The sequence below is a fragment of the Cyprinodon variegatus genome, unplaced genomic scaffold, assembly GCF_000732505.1.
Source record: "Cyprinodon variegatus isolate N-32 unplaced genomic scaffold, C_variegatus-1.0 Scaffold319, whole genome shotgun sequence".
Lineage (NCBI taxonomy): Eukaryota > Metazoa > Chordata > Actinopteri > Cyprinodontiformes > Cyprinodontidae > Cyprinodon > Cyprinodon variegatus.
In genome coordinates this window covers 247,626-262,806 of record NW_015150772.1, presented here as the reverse complement: position 1 = coordinate 262,806, position 15,181 = coordinate 247,626, and the positions used below count along the sequence as shown (strand labels likewise).

The 15,181-nt window shown below is 38.4% G+C and overlaps 2 protein-coding genes across 2 annotated transcripts in view; one reads left to right on the top strand and one right to left on the bottom strand.

The window, feature by feature from the left end:
* The first annotated feature begins 2,914 nt into the window (after positions 1-2,914).
* On the top strand, positions 2,915-3,979 carry LOC107090982 (microtubule-associated proteins 1A/1B light chain 3C-like). Its single transcript, XM_015384652.1, has 4 exons — positions 2,915-3,021; positions 3,123-3,178; positions 3,277-3,383; positions 3,455-3,979. The coding sequence occupies exons 1-4, from the start codon at positions 2,964-2,966 to the stop codon at positions 3,642-3,644; spliced, it is 411 nt and encodes a 136-aa protein (XP_015240138.1). The 5' UTR covers positions 2,915-2,963; the 3' UTR covers positions 3,645-3,979.
* Positions 3,980-8,279: 4,300 nt separating this feature from the next.
* Positions 8,280-15,181, bottom strand: part of LOC107090988 (EH domain-containing protein 1-like) — a 19,960-nt gene continuing 13,058 nt past the window's right edge. Inside the window, exons 3-6 of the mRNA XM_015384660.1 lie at positions 12,475-12,716; positions 11,620-11,790; positions 9,744-9,908; positions 8,280-9,460 (exon numbers count right to left, since the gene is read on the bottom strand). Coding sequence (XP_015240146.1) covers positions 8,927-9,460; positions 9,744-9,908; positions 11,620-11,790; positions 12,475-12,716 — 1,112 coding nt within the window. The 3' untranslated portion in view covers positions 8,280-8,926. The remainder of the gene's footprint in view (positions 9,461-9,743; positions 9,909-11,619; positions 11,791-12,474; positions 12,717-15,181) is intronic.

The window sequence follows — 15,181 nt, the reverse complement described above, 5'->3', positions numbered from 1 at the left end:
CAGCTGTACCTCTCGTCTACTAAGACATGGCCACCTAACCTGACATGCTTTACATAGAGATCATTAATCATAAAGCAACTGGTAACTCTGGAGGACCAGCAGAGATCCATAGCTCAGGTGGGAGGATTTATTGACAGGGCAACTTATAAAGTTTACAAATCTGAGAACATCATTACTGAAAGGTTGCAGCCAGTCTTTTAAAAAGATACTTCTTTGGTCAAATCAAGCTGAACTCTTTGGCTTATAGGAATTATAACAGAATTATTGACAGATTTTATTGCCTTAATACTGGCCATGAAAAACAAACTTTATTCAGAATCAATTATTGTAATAATCACCAACTAATTTAGCAATCAATTAATCCTAACTCGAAGAGAGTCTAAAACATGCTTTTAGCTGACAAAGCAACCCACTTAGATCTGTAATTATACCATTACTGTACAAAAAAAAAAAAAAAACATATAAACATTTTACATTTAAGATAACAAAAATTATCAATACATTAAACAATTAGCAAAATGATCTTTAACTGCAGCCATAGAAGTGAGCAGAAATGCTGCCACAGACTCCTTTAATAAGTTTCTCCTCACACTACTGCCCTCTAGCGGTCAATGCTGGACAAACAATCACAAAGTTCCTGATCATATTCTACATATTTAAATTTTTTCAACAGCATATTTTTATTTTATTGCCAACCGAATATTATACTTTCTATATCAGTAGTGAATACATTTAAAGCTCCCTTTATTATCCTTTATTAGCCAGAAAATAAAGCATAACTTTTTTTCAATGGAGCTCTTCTTTTTTCCTATGTTCTTCCCCGACTCTTTCTTTTCTCCTTTTTTATGTTTTATTATCCAAAGTCATTCTTTTAAAATAAATGTACCCACAGCTGATAAAACTGAATAAGCTAAAATAGAATAAAAACAGAAATGCAGATGCGACCTATTGTTGATGGAAAACAGACACAACTCAGTGGATGGATGGATGGATGGATGGATGGATGGATGGATGGATGGATGGATGGATGGATGGATGGATGGATGGATGGATGGATGGATGGATATGAGAGAAGAAAATTCTTTGAAAGGGAAAGAAAATCTCTGATTTGATTTTTATCAAAAAGAAAATTAATGTGCACAAATAAGGAATAGTTGCATTAACCATACATGTAAACATAGTTTTATGGGGCCCCCAGGAACATGGGGCCCTGGGCAGCTGCCAAGTATTACCTAATGATAAATCCCCCCATTAGTTAATTGCAATATGAACTAAGAAACAAAATAAAGTTAAAAAGAAAGAAAAAGAAAAATAATCAATAACATTTCTATATAATTTCAATTGAAATTTGTTTTTTGTTTTTTTTTTTACAAATAAAAAGATATAAATAGATTAATAAACTAATAGCAATAATTGCAGCTGGTGCTCTCTGGTCTCCATACATTATTGAAGGAAGCTTAAAATATTCAACATTTCATGATAATTAATTATTTTAGATAAAAAAAAAATCTGATTAGATTTTTCTAAGCATAACAACACTTTAACGTGAATTCAATTATTTTCTATTAACATTGCTCCAATGTGTGAGTCAGAAATAAAATAAATCAACATAAAATGCTACGTTGTTTGGCATTTCAACCAGCAAGGGGCGGTGTTTATCCATAAATGCTCATCAGATCACAGCAGATGCTCTCCTATGTTTGCAGGGCAGCTCTCTAACAGGGGACCATCTTTGACTCAGGGGGTCTTGGAGCCAGGAGTTGCTGGTTCTCTGTGGGATCACTGTTGGGCCCTGGACTGATCCCCTGCTTCAGGGGCTGTGTTTATAATTTGGGAGTTGGTTACATCTCCCATAGTGAAACACTGAAAAAAGTAAGAAAAATAACTAAAGGCTGCTAACTCACATAACCCCAGTTCTTTGATAACAGAGTGAAGTGTTTCACCTGCACTGCCCTTCTTGCAAAGATGGTAGAATGATTGTAGGAGGACCTTGCCAACTGTACCAGTATCAGGGTGTGGGCCCTAGGTGTAGCATTGTTTGTCAGGGACAGACTTTGTGCATGTTGAGCTTCCATAGTTGGTCTTACATAGGCGATTGCCATAGTGACATAGTGAAACACTAAACAAAGTTAGAAACATAACTCAGTTTGTATATATTGAGAATATTAAAATGTAACTCTGGAGAAGCTGCAAAGACCTAGGCGCATATATACGGTATATATATATATATATATATATATATATATATATATGTAGGTAGGTAGGACATGTTACTATCATATCTGAATGAGAAGAACCCATTATTTGATCTCAACCACACCTGTCATCAAATAGTTAGCCAATCAGGTGACATTTACCAAAAAATGTGTGACATCACGTTGCCATGCAATACTTTCAGCTTCATTACCTTGAAAAATATTTTTATGGTGAGGGATTTTTATTTTAAGTAAGTTGAAATTAACAGTGTCAAACCTAAAATACTCGTTTATAATTGGAGCAACAGAAAATTTGAATTTACCTGATTGACAGGGATAGTTAATTTCTTTCATTTCAGAGCTGCAGCAGCTCTCTGGTCTCTATCAAAGGATAAACTGTTGCTCTGTTTTTTGCTCTGATCTTTTTTTTTCTGGTTCCCCATGAAAAAATTAGTGCCCCCTCCCTCACCCCCCCGGTGGATTTGTTAGTTATTGTGATTTTGGGTCTTCATTCTCCATGTGCCTGGAAAGCATTTGTCAAGTGTCAAGCAGATGTGAGAGAACTTCGTAGCAGGATGATGTGAATCTCAACCACCCCTATGACCTCACCTCATCCAGCAGGAGAAGGAGCGTCTCTGGACTCCTCCCGGCTATTCCTCTATAAAACCCCAGCAGTCACTGCAGCTCACCGAGGTTTGCTTACTTCCAACCGAGGGGACTTCACCCTGGTGCCTCCATCACTATTGGCCTTTCCAAAACTCCCCAAACATGGCTCCTTTTGAGAAATCCATGGAGATGATGCCCTTCAAGCAGAGGAAATGCCTCGGTAAGACTTTCTGAAATCTGCTACTCTGGTCTGTTTCCTCCATCTCTGCCTTCACTGCTTAGATGATGCTTTAAATAAAATCCTTCCTTTTTTGTGTTCAGCAACGAGAAAAGATGAGGTGTGCAATATTCGCTCTAAATTCCCCAACAAATTGCCTGTAAGTTTTACATTTTCTTCATATTTCTTATATAAATTCATGCTGATTGGGTTTTGTTTATAACTAGTAATTTCTAACTGCTGTTTCTTTGCAATCAGGTGATTGTTGAGCGTTACGTCAGGGAGAAGAACCTCCCTCTGCTGGACAAAACCAAGTTTTTAGTTCCCTTTGAGCTTACTTTGGGTCAGTTCCTCTGTCTTCTCAGGTAAATCTCCTCCTCTCCTCTCAGACGCCTTCAGCAACTGGCCCCTCTGACCTTTTTGTTTCTCTCCTCAGGAATAAGATCGCTCTGGACCAGACACAGACTCTGTTCCTCCTGGTTGGGGGGAAGAGCATGTCCTGCATGTCCTCCAGCATGGGGGAGATCTATTCCCACTTTAGAGATTCTGACGGCTTCCTGTACATCACCTACGCATCACAGGAAGTGTTTGGAGCTCCTCAGTCTACAGACAAGCCGCCTCGCTGAGAGAGAAAGTGAAAAAATGAACTGAAAAAAGACAAAGTGAACTAAAGGAGACATCTGCCTACCTCAAGAAACAGCTTTGGGCTTTCAAAGACCTGATGTCCAGCCTCCTCACTGCTGACAATACAGGGCAGCGTGTGCCCTGATGAAGACTCCACAGACTTGTTTACAGTTTTTATTTCTATCCATCTCCAATTTTAATAAAATTTGTGTTCTTTTTTCAGTTTTTTTTTTCTGTTGAAAGCTGAATGTATGATCTTGAATTCTCCACATCGCTGCAAGTTTAGCACATTATGAATCCACCAATCTTCAGCTGATTATTAACGTTTTTATCCTTATTGGCACTTATTTCATGTATATATTCCTTTATTATTTAAAAAGAAACCTCACCAGCTTCCAGTAAAGAATGTGAACTCCTCCCACAGACTCAGTATTAAACAGAGAAGTGCTGTTAGATGTCTGGCTGTTCTTTTCTGATGTGTTCTGGGTCCAAAGTAGCAAAAAAGATTTCTTCTTCTTATTTAATCTTATGTATTAGTATTGCTATCCCTACGTTTTTTTCCCCTGTTGAACTTCACATAATTCCTGATTTTAGTACATTTTATTATAAGAATAACCAAAACAAAAAAGGGGGGAAAAAAATCTTTAGTTGTGAAACAACTAAAATTGAAATGAGAAATGTTTGCAGATCCAAACAATAACCTTGAATGCACATGAAAAGTATTAGTTTAACATTGGTGTGTAAAACCTTTAGATAAGAAAAATCAGGGTTTATTTGCTGCACCTGATTTTATTTTCTTTAGGCCTGATCTGCAAGTAAAATTTTTGCATCACATGGCAGAGAAAAGTTGTTCTTCAGATTATTTGATGGTGAAAACGCTTTGGCTTAACAGAAAATTATAGATTTAGAAGATAACGTGCATCTAGAAGCATTTAAACCTTGTTGCTAAGGTGTTTAAGGATAAAATATAAAATAATTTTCAGTTTGCGATAAACACATCAAACAAACAGCTCAGTTCGGTTTCACCATAAAAGCTTGAATGATCAATACTGTATATTACATTGTTGAAGGAGAATAAGGGACCTTGATTAGAGAGTATTAATTTGAAAATTAGTTTACACATAAAAAAAACTTTGGATTTCTGGCTGAGACCAAAATATTGGTGTATAATTTACTGGATTTTTAAACAGTTTATGATTTAGGACCTTTAATAAAAACTAGCCCCACAATATCACAGATAATCTATTGTACCTAACTGACTGACAGTAAAACCAAAAAATTATTACACGCTTGATTTGATGTACAAATCTAAAAGGAAAAAAGTTGTGTTGCATTTAGAAGTGTTAGCGTTACAGCATTAAGGAGCTCCTGGGTTTTTCCTCCACCCTTAAAAAGCAACCAGTACAGTAGATCCTTAAACATGCAGCATATAATAGGGAATAAAAACTACGTATTCAGTCAGTGAGGAGTACAGGTATGGAAAATGGAGTACTATTATAACAAAGCTGACTGAACTGAAAAAAAACAACAAAAAACAAAATAGGCATGTAATGACTTTGTATATTAAACAGACGCAGATAGTTTAAGGGAACAAAAGCGGGACTGCAGGATACTGTATATAGAGATATAATGCATGTTTCCTGCAAGGACACTTTTACAACCACATGATGTCATTACACAAGGGAACCAGGATCTTCTCAAACGTGAAATAAAAGCATTAATTCCTAACAAATCAGATAAAACTGGATTAAAAGGCTTAATTCCTGTACCTGCTTAGTTAAGAAACAAAGAGCGATATAATAAGACAGATGCAACACAGAAAAAAATCTCATTAGGAAAATAAGTTTTAATAACTGATCCAACAAACTGCATTATGTAGGACATAAAGGGTTATTATCATATTTTTCCACTCTTTATGTAAACTAAGAATTAATTTGGTTCGCATAGAGAGAACTGATGGCGTCTAAACCCCAAGGAAACATTTTAGTGCTTCAAGTTAAATAAAAGGCATTTAAAAAAAACTGCTTATCATTAATCATCTTCAGAGCAGTTGCCATGGGCGACGTGCTGTAATTAGATGATCCGCTCCCACACACACAGGTGCTTCATTCCTCACCTGGCTCTGAGAAGCAGCACATCCAACCCCATGCTTCTGTTACATAAGGCAGACCCAGTGCCCCCCCCATGAATGGGGTCAGTGGGACAGAGGGATGGAGGTGGGGACCTACATGTGCCAGAACCTTGATTAATTATGAGGGACAGCAGAGAGACAGGACTGTAGATGGAAACACAAAAACGAGCTCTTATTGTACAAAAGGAAGGAAATTATGAAAAGAGCGTGGCTTTGCTCTGGAAGAAGACAGGAAAGAGGAAACAGTGTGACTGATGGATATAGGCTGGAGGAGGCTAACAGCTCCAAAAACACACGGTGCACAGATAAACACCCAGATGTGGAGTCGTGCTCCTGCTCACTTTACACACCAGTGTCCATTCCAGCAGCTTCCTGTCAGTGCATTAACCTGAATATGAGGAACTGTGGAGCTTTGAATGAGGACAGAAAACATCATAGGGTGTTTACCAAATGCAACATGGAGAAGAAAATAAAATGAGCAAAAGCAATTATAGGGTTTGTCTTTTTTAATTTTAGTGCTTTAAAATGTGCGCACATTTTTTTTTTATTGCAATTTGTTTGTAATGCAACAAAGAAAAGCTGATGTGATCCTCGGTTCTCAAATATGAATTGTTTTTGTTGCCTTCAGGACGCCTCCATGTAATATCTCACTGGAGAACAAAGCGCTATGCAAATTCTTTTATACTAACAGCTATTTGACTTTTAAATTCTATGTAGGGTGGCTGGTGTGTTTTTCATTTTTTTTTTAAAGATGGCTGCGTTATCTTTTTATTATCTTTCTGTGTTTTTTAAGTTATTATTAATGTTGGTCCTTAAGCTCCCTTTCACATTTCTCTTATTTTCTTTTTTTTTTTTTTTATCATCTTATTTTTTTATGTTATTACATGTTTATTTTTGTTTGTTTGTCTCATGTACTGCTCAAACGGATTTCCCCTGGTGGGATTAATAAAGTGGTCTAAGTCTAAGACAGAATATTGTTATAACTAGACCTGCACAACAGTTACAGGCTTTTTACATCACTTTTGGTAATTACAAAGTAAGAAGAATCAAGGTGAAGCAGCTCTGTATTAGAGGGCAAAAGCATGGTGGTGGTACTTTTATTTAATAACCTAAAGATCCACCATTTCTAGTGCCAACCTATCCAGTCAGATTTCTGTCAATACATGTGTCTATAGCCCTTATTTAAGAAGTGGATGTTTGAGGATTTCTTTGAACCTACGCACATGGACAAAATTGTTAATATCCCCTTGTTTAATGAAAGATAACCCACACTGATTACAGACACAACATGGATCAGACAAAAGTAGTGATAAATAAAAATGAACAAATGAAAAACAGGAATTGCTTTTTATTGTTTGTTTTAATTTTATTGCTTTCATGCATCCACAGAATTATATAAAAAAAAAATGAGATTTGCAGACTATCAAGAGATGTTTGAGAGAAATGTGCTGTCTAGTGTAAGAAAGCTTGGTCTCGGTCTCAGGTCATGGATCTTTAAGGGGATAATGATGCAAAAGACACAGCTAGAAACAGCCAGGGGTGGATAAGAATAAAACATTGGCTTATTCTGAAGTGTCATTCTATGAATCTGATGTAAATGTTATTGATCTATTCATCTGGAAAAGATAACCTTCAAATCTGAGACAACTGAATCAGTTTGGTCATGAGGAATGGACCAAAGTACCTGCTGAGAGGAGCAGGAATCATCTGCAGTTATTGACTCATAAGGTTGGACAAAGTATTAAGTTAAGCCTGCTATAATTATAGTCCAGGCCTGTTAAATTAATTTCTTAAAATTATTCTGTTGAAAATCAATGTCTGACTCATTTGTTCATTTTTTATAGAATTTGTATTACTTTTGTCAGATTAAAGTTATTTCTGTGACCTTTTTTTCCCTCTCCATACCGTTTATTAAACGAGGGATTATTTTGTCCACGCATGAATGGGGATTTAAGAAAATTGTTTTTAAAAAAAATCTAATGAAAACATGAAATTATTCTATAATCAAAGTTATTTGTTTAGAATTTTTCCAATAATACATTTTAAAAATAAAGTTGAGGTCTTGTAATAACCATTTCGAGACACAAGAGGGCGCCTTTAAACTCCCTCACAGGTGAAATCTGATCATAAGCAAACAGAGAGGGTTGAACCAGAAATGCATGAGCAGAGCCTCTGAATTAAGACATTGTTTTCTAATGTAATAAGCAATTGGATGAATTGTGGTAAATGACAAAACAGTCTGACACATATGTGTGACTGAATTGACACATGGCAGCGATGTTGACTATAACACACTTGATGATTACATATCAATCTTTTAGGACTTCCTGTTTAATATTTGCGCTGCAGTTTCTGTGAATGTCAAGGTCTGTCTTTATCAAGGGTTTTAACCAAGATCTTCCTAGACGACCTTGTGTGTCTTCTTCTGGCCTGTAGAGGGCAGATAAACACACACACACCTCCACAGGCTCAAACCAAAAGCAAAAAAAAATGATAAGCACAACAGTGACTCAGTTCAAGTTTATTCAGCAAATATTTATTCTTTTATAACTTTCTTAACTTTAAAGGTTTTGAATAAGGCTTTCTTCTGACACACTGTCAATCACTGGGTGTGTCTTTAGAAAGCAAGTCTCACAGTACAGAACTCTTTCATTCATCTTGCAAAATAATAAAAAGGGAAGCTTTTGGAAAGAGGCAAAGTTAACAGTCAAGAAATACAAAAATATAAAGTAATTCTAACAGCTGTTTCAATTCATTTCCTCTTTTCCTCCAGACTATATATCTTTGGATCAACTTATAATGACTGTATACTTATAAGACATGTTTACACAGGATTCATAAATCCACATTCAGGCCCATCTCTTCATAAACCCCTTCTGTCTTTAGATCATCCTATCCCCCTTGTTTTCCTCCCCAAATATAAATTTGAATATTTCCCCATGAACAAAGACAGATCCTCCCACCTCCCCCCCAGAAACACTCCAGTCTCTCTCTGGTGAAGAACACTGCAGCGCTGCCTCGTCCCAGTGTGTCAGAAAGCCTGGGGGAATTGCAGCATGATGGAGGAAGAAGCTGTTCATGCTCGCGGTTGAACTTTTGGCACTGAGAGTCCTGAACATGAGTGTTGATGCGGCCCATCTCCGTTCCGCTGCCCTACTCTTGCAGCGCTATCCCACGTTTGGACGGAGGCACCAGGTGTTCGGGCAGCGAGGCTGGCAGCTCGTGACCCTCCAGCTTCACCTTGATCAAGTGGTTGGCCAGAGCAAACTCCTCGTCGTCGAGGTAGCCGTCCTTATCCACGTCGGCCAGCTTCCAGATCTTTCCTAGGACCGTGTTGGGGAGCTTGGACTTCAGCATCTCCTTTTTGGCAGCATTACCGGACACTTTGCCGTTGATGGGAGAGAGAGTGTAGAAGATCTCATCGTATGTAGGCTTGTCACGCCCCACTACCCACTCCAGCTCGTCGATGCCTTCGCTGGCTCCCTCGCCGTAGCCGTGGCCGAAAGGTCCGGTCATGGTTCCCTCAAAGGCTCCACCCTTGACCACCTGGCTCGGCATAGCAGATTCCTCCTGGCGCACCATCGCCATGAGACGGGCGATGTCGTTGGCGAGCATGTCCTCCACCGACTCCAGCAGTTTGGGCTTCAGGGATGCAAATTTGGTGAAGTCCTGACCGTTCAGCAGCTCCTGAAAGGAAACAAAACAGGAATTGAAGATAGAAATAGATCAGTCCTCAACGGTGACCAATGGAAGCAGAGAGCAAGAAGCAGGATTTCCTGAGAAAGGAGGAAAAATAAATCCCATCCCCATCCGAGCCCTTCCTGAAGGGCAGCGGCAGGAAACCAGGGCAGAGATGTGAAAAGTAAAGGTTGAAAGGTCATTTCACTCCATAGGTTTTCTTTCCAAGGCATCAGATCATTTAAATGAGCCCATGACTCTTTGTTTGCATTCCTATTTTTTTATTCCTCACCTGCATCTTTTCAAGTTTAGGAAAGTCTCCGGGTGAGATCTGGTGCTCCTTTTCGATTTTTTGGTAGATCTCTCCCAGGTTGGCGATTAGCTCCTTCTTCTTGGAGTCCTTCCCAAACACACTGGGCATCTCCTTCTTCAGGGAGCTGATGATGTAGGCTTGCACCTGGGCGACGACACAAGCAACATTTTCATTGCTTTTTTAGCTTATAGTGTTCTTTGCAGATCGAGAACAATTCAAAGCAGATTAAAAAACAGATTTATTTGGTGACCCAAAAAATATCACTGGAGCTGTTACCGAGTGATCATTACTCACACTTGGACACTTTTAGACTCATTGAGTCAAGAGCTAAACTTTTTGCAGATAACAGTAAGGCTAAAAACTGCAGCAAAATGTGGTAAAAACTAAAGAGTGTTTTTGCTAAATCTATTAATCTGTTTAATCATTTTTTTTTTTATTTTTTATTAATGGATTAGCCGCTTCACAAAAGATGTGTAATAGGAGAATTTATTATTTTATAGAATTTGAAGCAGGTTAATACAAAATATCCACTTGATGAGGTTTTCTAACCTTAGTGTAAAATAAATATATCTTATGTATAGTTTTGACATATTTACAGCTTTCAGGTTGTTTGTTCTTAATAATTACTCTGTTATCAAGTTAATTAACAAATATAAAAATAAAAAAATCAGTAATGATGAAATCAATTACTTGTTTCATCCTGTGTGGAAAATTACTTTTCCACCTCTATCTGTCATGGGACATCCTTTATTCAGAAATATTTGATGGCTTTTTAAAATCAGATTTAGGTGAAGCACCTGCTTTCTCTGAGCACTAAACACCATTGACTTTTTAATGCTAGCTGTGCTAACCGCTAATGCAAGATGATAAAGACCATTTAAAACTAAAAGAATAGATATCTATCTATCTTGCGCACCTGGTTAGAGAAAAAGAAAATAATCAGATTTGTAGCAAATCAAGTCAAAGCTATGGGAAAAAAATTATTAGAAATAGAACTTAAAAATCTGACCTTTAATTTTTTGCTCTTTGAAAATCGCAACAATCTTTTGACATACCACTGCAGTTCCTTTAGCTTGTGGTTAATGTCAAAAACCTTCCCCTAAGTTGCACAACAAATTCCCAGTTTTGTGCAACAGATGTCATGGGTGGAGCGAAACATATATGATGTGAGAAAGTAGAAAGCCCATAAACTGGGCAATAAGACGGAACAAGTAGACACACCTTTCAGATAGCAGTAAGCCTCCAATAGTTGCATCAATAATGTCGTGTGTAATTTTTAATTTTATGCAAATATTCTGATCCTGAATCCGGCTGAGTTTGAAGATGTGATTTTATTCTTCTTGAGCCTCATTTAAGCGAATTGAATATATGACGTTTTGAACTTACTTTTACTGGCTGTTTGCAAAACACAGCAAGCTTGATAAATGACACAATTATAACCAATATTCAATATTTAGTAGCTGTATTAATAAAATATGTTTTTTTTAGCTTTTTTAATTCAAGCACTTGGAAGAGTTTTTTTAATTTTATATTTTAGTTTAAAAAAGGTGAAAATCTAAAAACAATAAAAAAAAGAAACAAAGATCCTAACTATATAGCATGTTGGAGCTCATGTTTCCATCTTCAAAGATGCTTTAATATTTAGTTTGACTTGACGGCTGTGACCAATTCAGCAATTGGAAATATTTAAGCAGGAAAAGTAAAAGAAAACTACGCTGGCAAACTACAGCATCAAGTTATTTTCCTTAAATGAAACATGTCTGTGGATCCAGTACGATTTTACTCCAGGTTGTGGTATCCTGAGAATCTCTCCTTGGTTGATCATTAAGTCCGTTCTGATCTTGTTAATACTAACCTTCGCAAGGCGTGCCCTTTTGATGAGGTCATTAAGTTTGCGCAGAGCAGCGTTGCGTGGCAAAGATTGGATGTCCAAGAACAAGTCCTGCTCCTCCGCCTCAAACAGCTTCCTGTTATCAGGGACCAGCAGCGGCTGAGCCCAGAATGACCCGATGTACACGCGGACCACCTGGAATAAAGTTTCCATAGGTTAAAAACAAAAGAAAAGACACCATTTCCTCTCAGTTACTTTCATCTACCCACACTCGCACACTAAAGGAAATTCTCTAATAGGTCACAAGCATGACAGAGGACGGCTGCTGCACAAACATTTATGCTGTACAAACAAAAGTGGCAAATAGGATGTGACATAATGAACAGCTGTGAGGCTGTGAGTGAAACAAAGATGAAATATTGAAATAAAAGTATCGTGATTCAAAACCTTTCTGCTGCAACTCAGAGTGAAAGTCAATAAATAATGACCTACAAGAGCCAAAGGTTTCTCTGGGATCCGGTAGATGAATACGGCTCTGGATCAAACATTAACTCGTCAGGTAGAATCAGATGACTGTGTCACATGATAGGACATGGGATCTGAAAAGGTGGCTGTTCGCTTTCATTAAGTTCAGGGTCTCAACGTAACCAAAAGCATAAATCAAAATGTCAGAACACTTATCATCTCGTTCGTTTTAAAACATCTTCTGACTCAACGTCTGCCCAGGCCTGTCAGAGAGTGTCAAATTTTTCACCAAAAAAAGTCCAAAGGTGTCGTCGACCTGCTAATTAGTCCACGTAGGAAACGTTCTTGTTTTTTCAGGGAAAAATTAAAAATCAAGAAAATAGTTAAAATGAACTTTCCCTAGGGGCTTTATACCTCAGGTGTGTTGATGATTTTTCCCAGTGACCACATCAGCGCCCCGTAGACCCTCATCAGCTGCTGGGTGCTGATCTGATCCGCTTTGTTCAACACCACACGCATCTTGTCCTCGTGGTTCTTTAGAGCCCGGATCACCTCGGAGAACTCATCGGAGATGTCCAGCTTGTGGGCATCGAACAGGAGGATGATGCGGTCCACGCGCTCAGCAAACCACTCCAGCACCGCAGCAAAGTCGTAACCTGGAGAGAAGAAGCAGAGAGGATGAGCTGTTGGTTTTGGGCTTAATATTAAGGGAAATATCAACTCGAATCATTTTTAGAAAGAATAATGATATTAAAGTTGCTACAGAGCAAAGTTAGCATCACAAGCTGTAAAAGGTGCTTTATTTCTAATTAGAAAAACAGACGCCTGATTTCGAGAGGTTTAACTGTAGTTTCTACAAAAAGATATTATATAGAGCTTATAACAGTTGGTCATGCTGAAGCCACAAACTTTCATTTTATATGATGCAGGTACAGAACTACTAACCATTTCCTGTGTGTTGTATGGTACAGAGCAAAAAGAAAACAGGACTTCTTTTGGCTTGGTGAACTAGAGATCTATGCAGCTCCTCTAGGGTTACCGGGGGCTTCTTGGTAGCTTCTCTGATAAATGTTAACCATTACCTGCTGGGTGACCATGTCTGTCTATAAGGATAGTTTGTGGCAAACCCTTCAAGGTGACTGCTGGAAAAGTTGTCCTTAATGTTTTCAAAGTGTGCACTTGACTTTATTTAGGGGTTTAAGAGTAAAGAGTTTACATAACAGATTTTTCTTTTAATGATTAAAAACAATTCATCTCCTTTTCTTCCACTTTACACTTTTATCTAGCTTGGCGTTAAGCTATTACATATAATCCCATTGTAAGATAATAAATGTTTGATTGTACCAATGTGTTCCAGTTCATTGTCATGGTGCTCCACTGATGTTTGAAAAAAGACCTTTAAGAGGCTCCTTCATTTACCTGGTTAACGTTCAACTAGGTGTCCAAAGACAACAGAGGAGCTTCATAAAATTAAAGACCGTTTGAAAGAGAACACTTCAGGACAATCTGACTTCTTCATGTAAATCATGGTCTGGATTTGTAAAATAAGTTCCGCCAATGAAAAAAAAAATAAAAAAATACAGCCTCCGCTAGTAATAGCACATGCAAACATGACCAAGTGAGCCTTCAAAGCAAAGAAACTGCACCAAGCAGAGAGAGAATGTCAGGAGTTGTGGTTTCGATTAGTGCCTGCGTATCATCTGATCAGAAAAGAATGCAGCAGGGGTAAAAGCTCATCTCAGCTGTACTGTGATCGCCGCCAGATCAGCTGCTCATGCATTCCACTATGGCTTGTTTTTGTTCCCGCCTGAATATATCTCAACAAAAAGAGACGGAGAGATTGAGTCAAATGAGAGGGTGACAAAGATAGAAACGGAGGAGAGGGTAGAGGCTGCACAAACAGATGGGGGTGAATGAAAGTGAAAGTATGAGAGAAGACCAATGTGGGAGGCAGCAGTAGAAATGAGCCTGTGTTTGCTCATACGCTGACAGAGAAAGGTCAGGGGAAACAAATGGGAATATTTCAAATATCCCAGAGGGGAGCTGGTCCAAGGCCTCCTTTCCTTCTCTCAGAAGCCGGTATATAAACCATCTTCAGGAAATCAGACACAGACAGCTGCCGAATCCCAGACTCACTTATAGTATCACTGCTGAGAGGCCTCTACCATACTGCAGGGACATTCAGAGAGAAACCCATGATAAACATATCAGAATAAAGATGAGTGAGCATCTATTTTAACATTATAGACCAACCCACTGCTGTGAACAATAGGTCACAGTTTTACTTTGTTACAAGAGCCTCTCTTTGTAGTTTAATTCCCACTAATGAATATTTGGATGAATTTTTATTTCTGAAGAGAAAAGAAGAGTCCAAACTTGTTCTAAACCTATTCTTTACTCTGCTTTTCTTTCTGGTGTAAGGTACAAATATGGCCTTATACCATATATCAGAGAAATGCATTGTATTGGTAACAGCATGCAGCTTGGTCACTGACATTATTGAGCACGAAACTAATGGTTAGAACCCCCTGCAACACCTTTAAAGTCGTAGGGAAGCGGCTGTTCCAACTGCTGCATTTCCAAATTCTCCCAAGTGGTGCCCAAGTTTACACGGGTGAATGAAGTGAATGCGACTGGTCGATTATCAAGGGGGCGGGATTGTTGTGGCGGAATGTTCACAAGAGTTTGGTTGTGGCCGGTTTCTCGGAAGCATCTTGCTAACCAGTTAGCAACTTACTGCTAGTAGGTTTCCAATGGGAAATTACATTGGGACCCAGTAGCACTTAGCAACGACACTGTCAAGGAATGCTATGGAAAGCGGGAAACATGCAAGTGAAGGAGAGTTTTGTGTCAGAGGTCGTTAATGGGTCTCCTCCGTCATACATTTTTTTATTTATTTTTTTTAGAGGATGAAAGCGGAGACAAAGATATTGTGGAAGAGGGCGCCAGGGCAGCAGAAGCTTGGTTTGGTGTAGAAGGCTTACAGCCGTACATGTTTGAGCCCTTGCCTCGCAACGCTGCCAGTTCTGTTAGCTCTACGCCTGCCGAAGACACAGACGTCCATCACCGTGAACACTGGGACGGAACTCAATGCTGAAGTAAATGATTCTTATTTCAACTG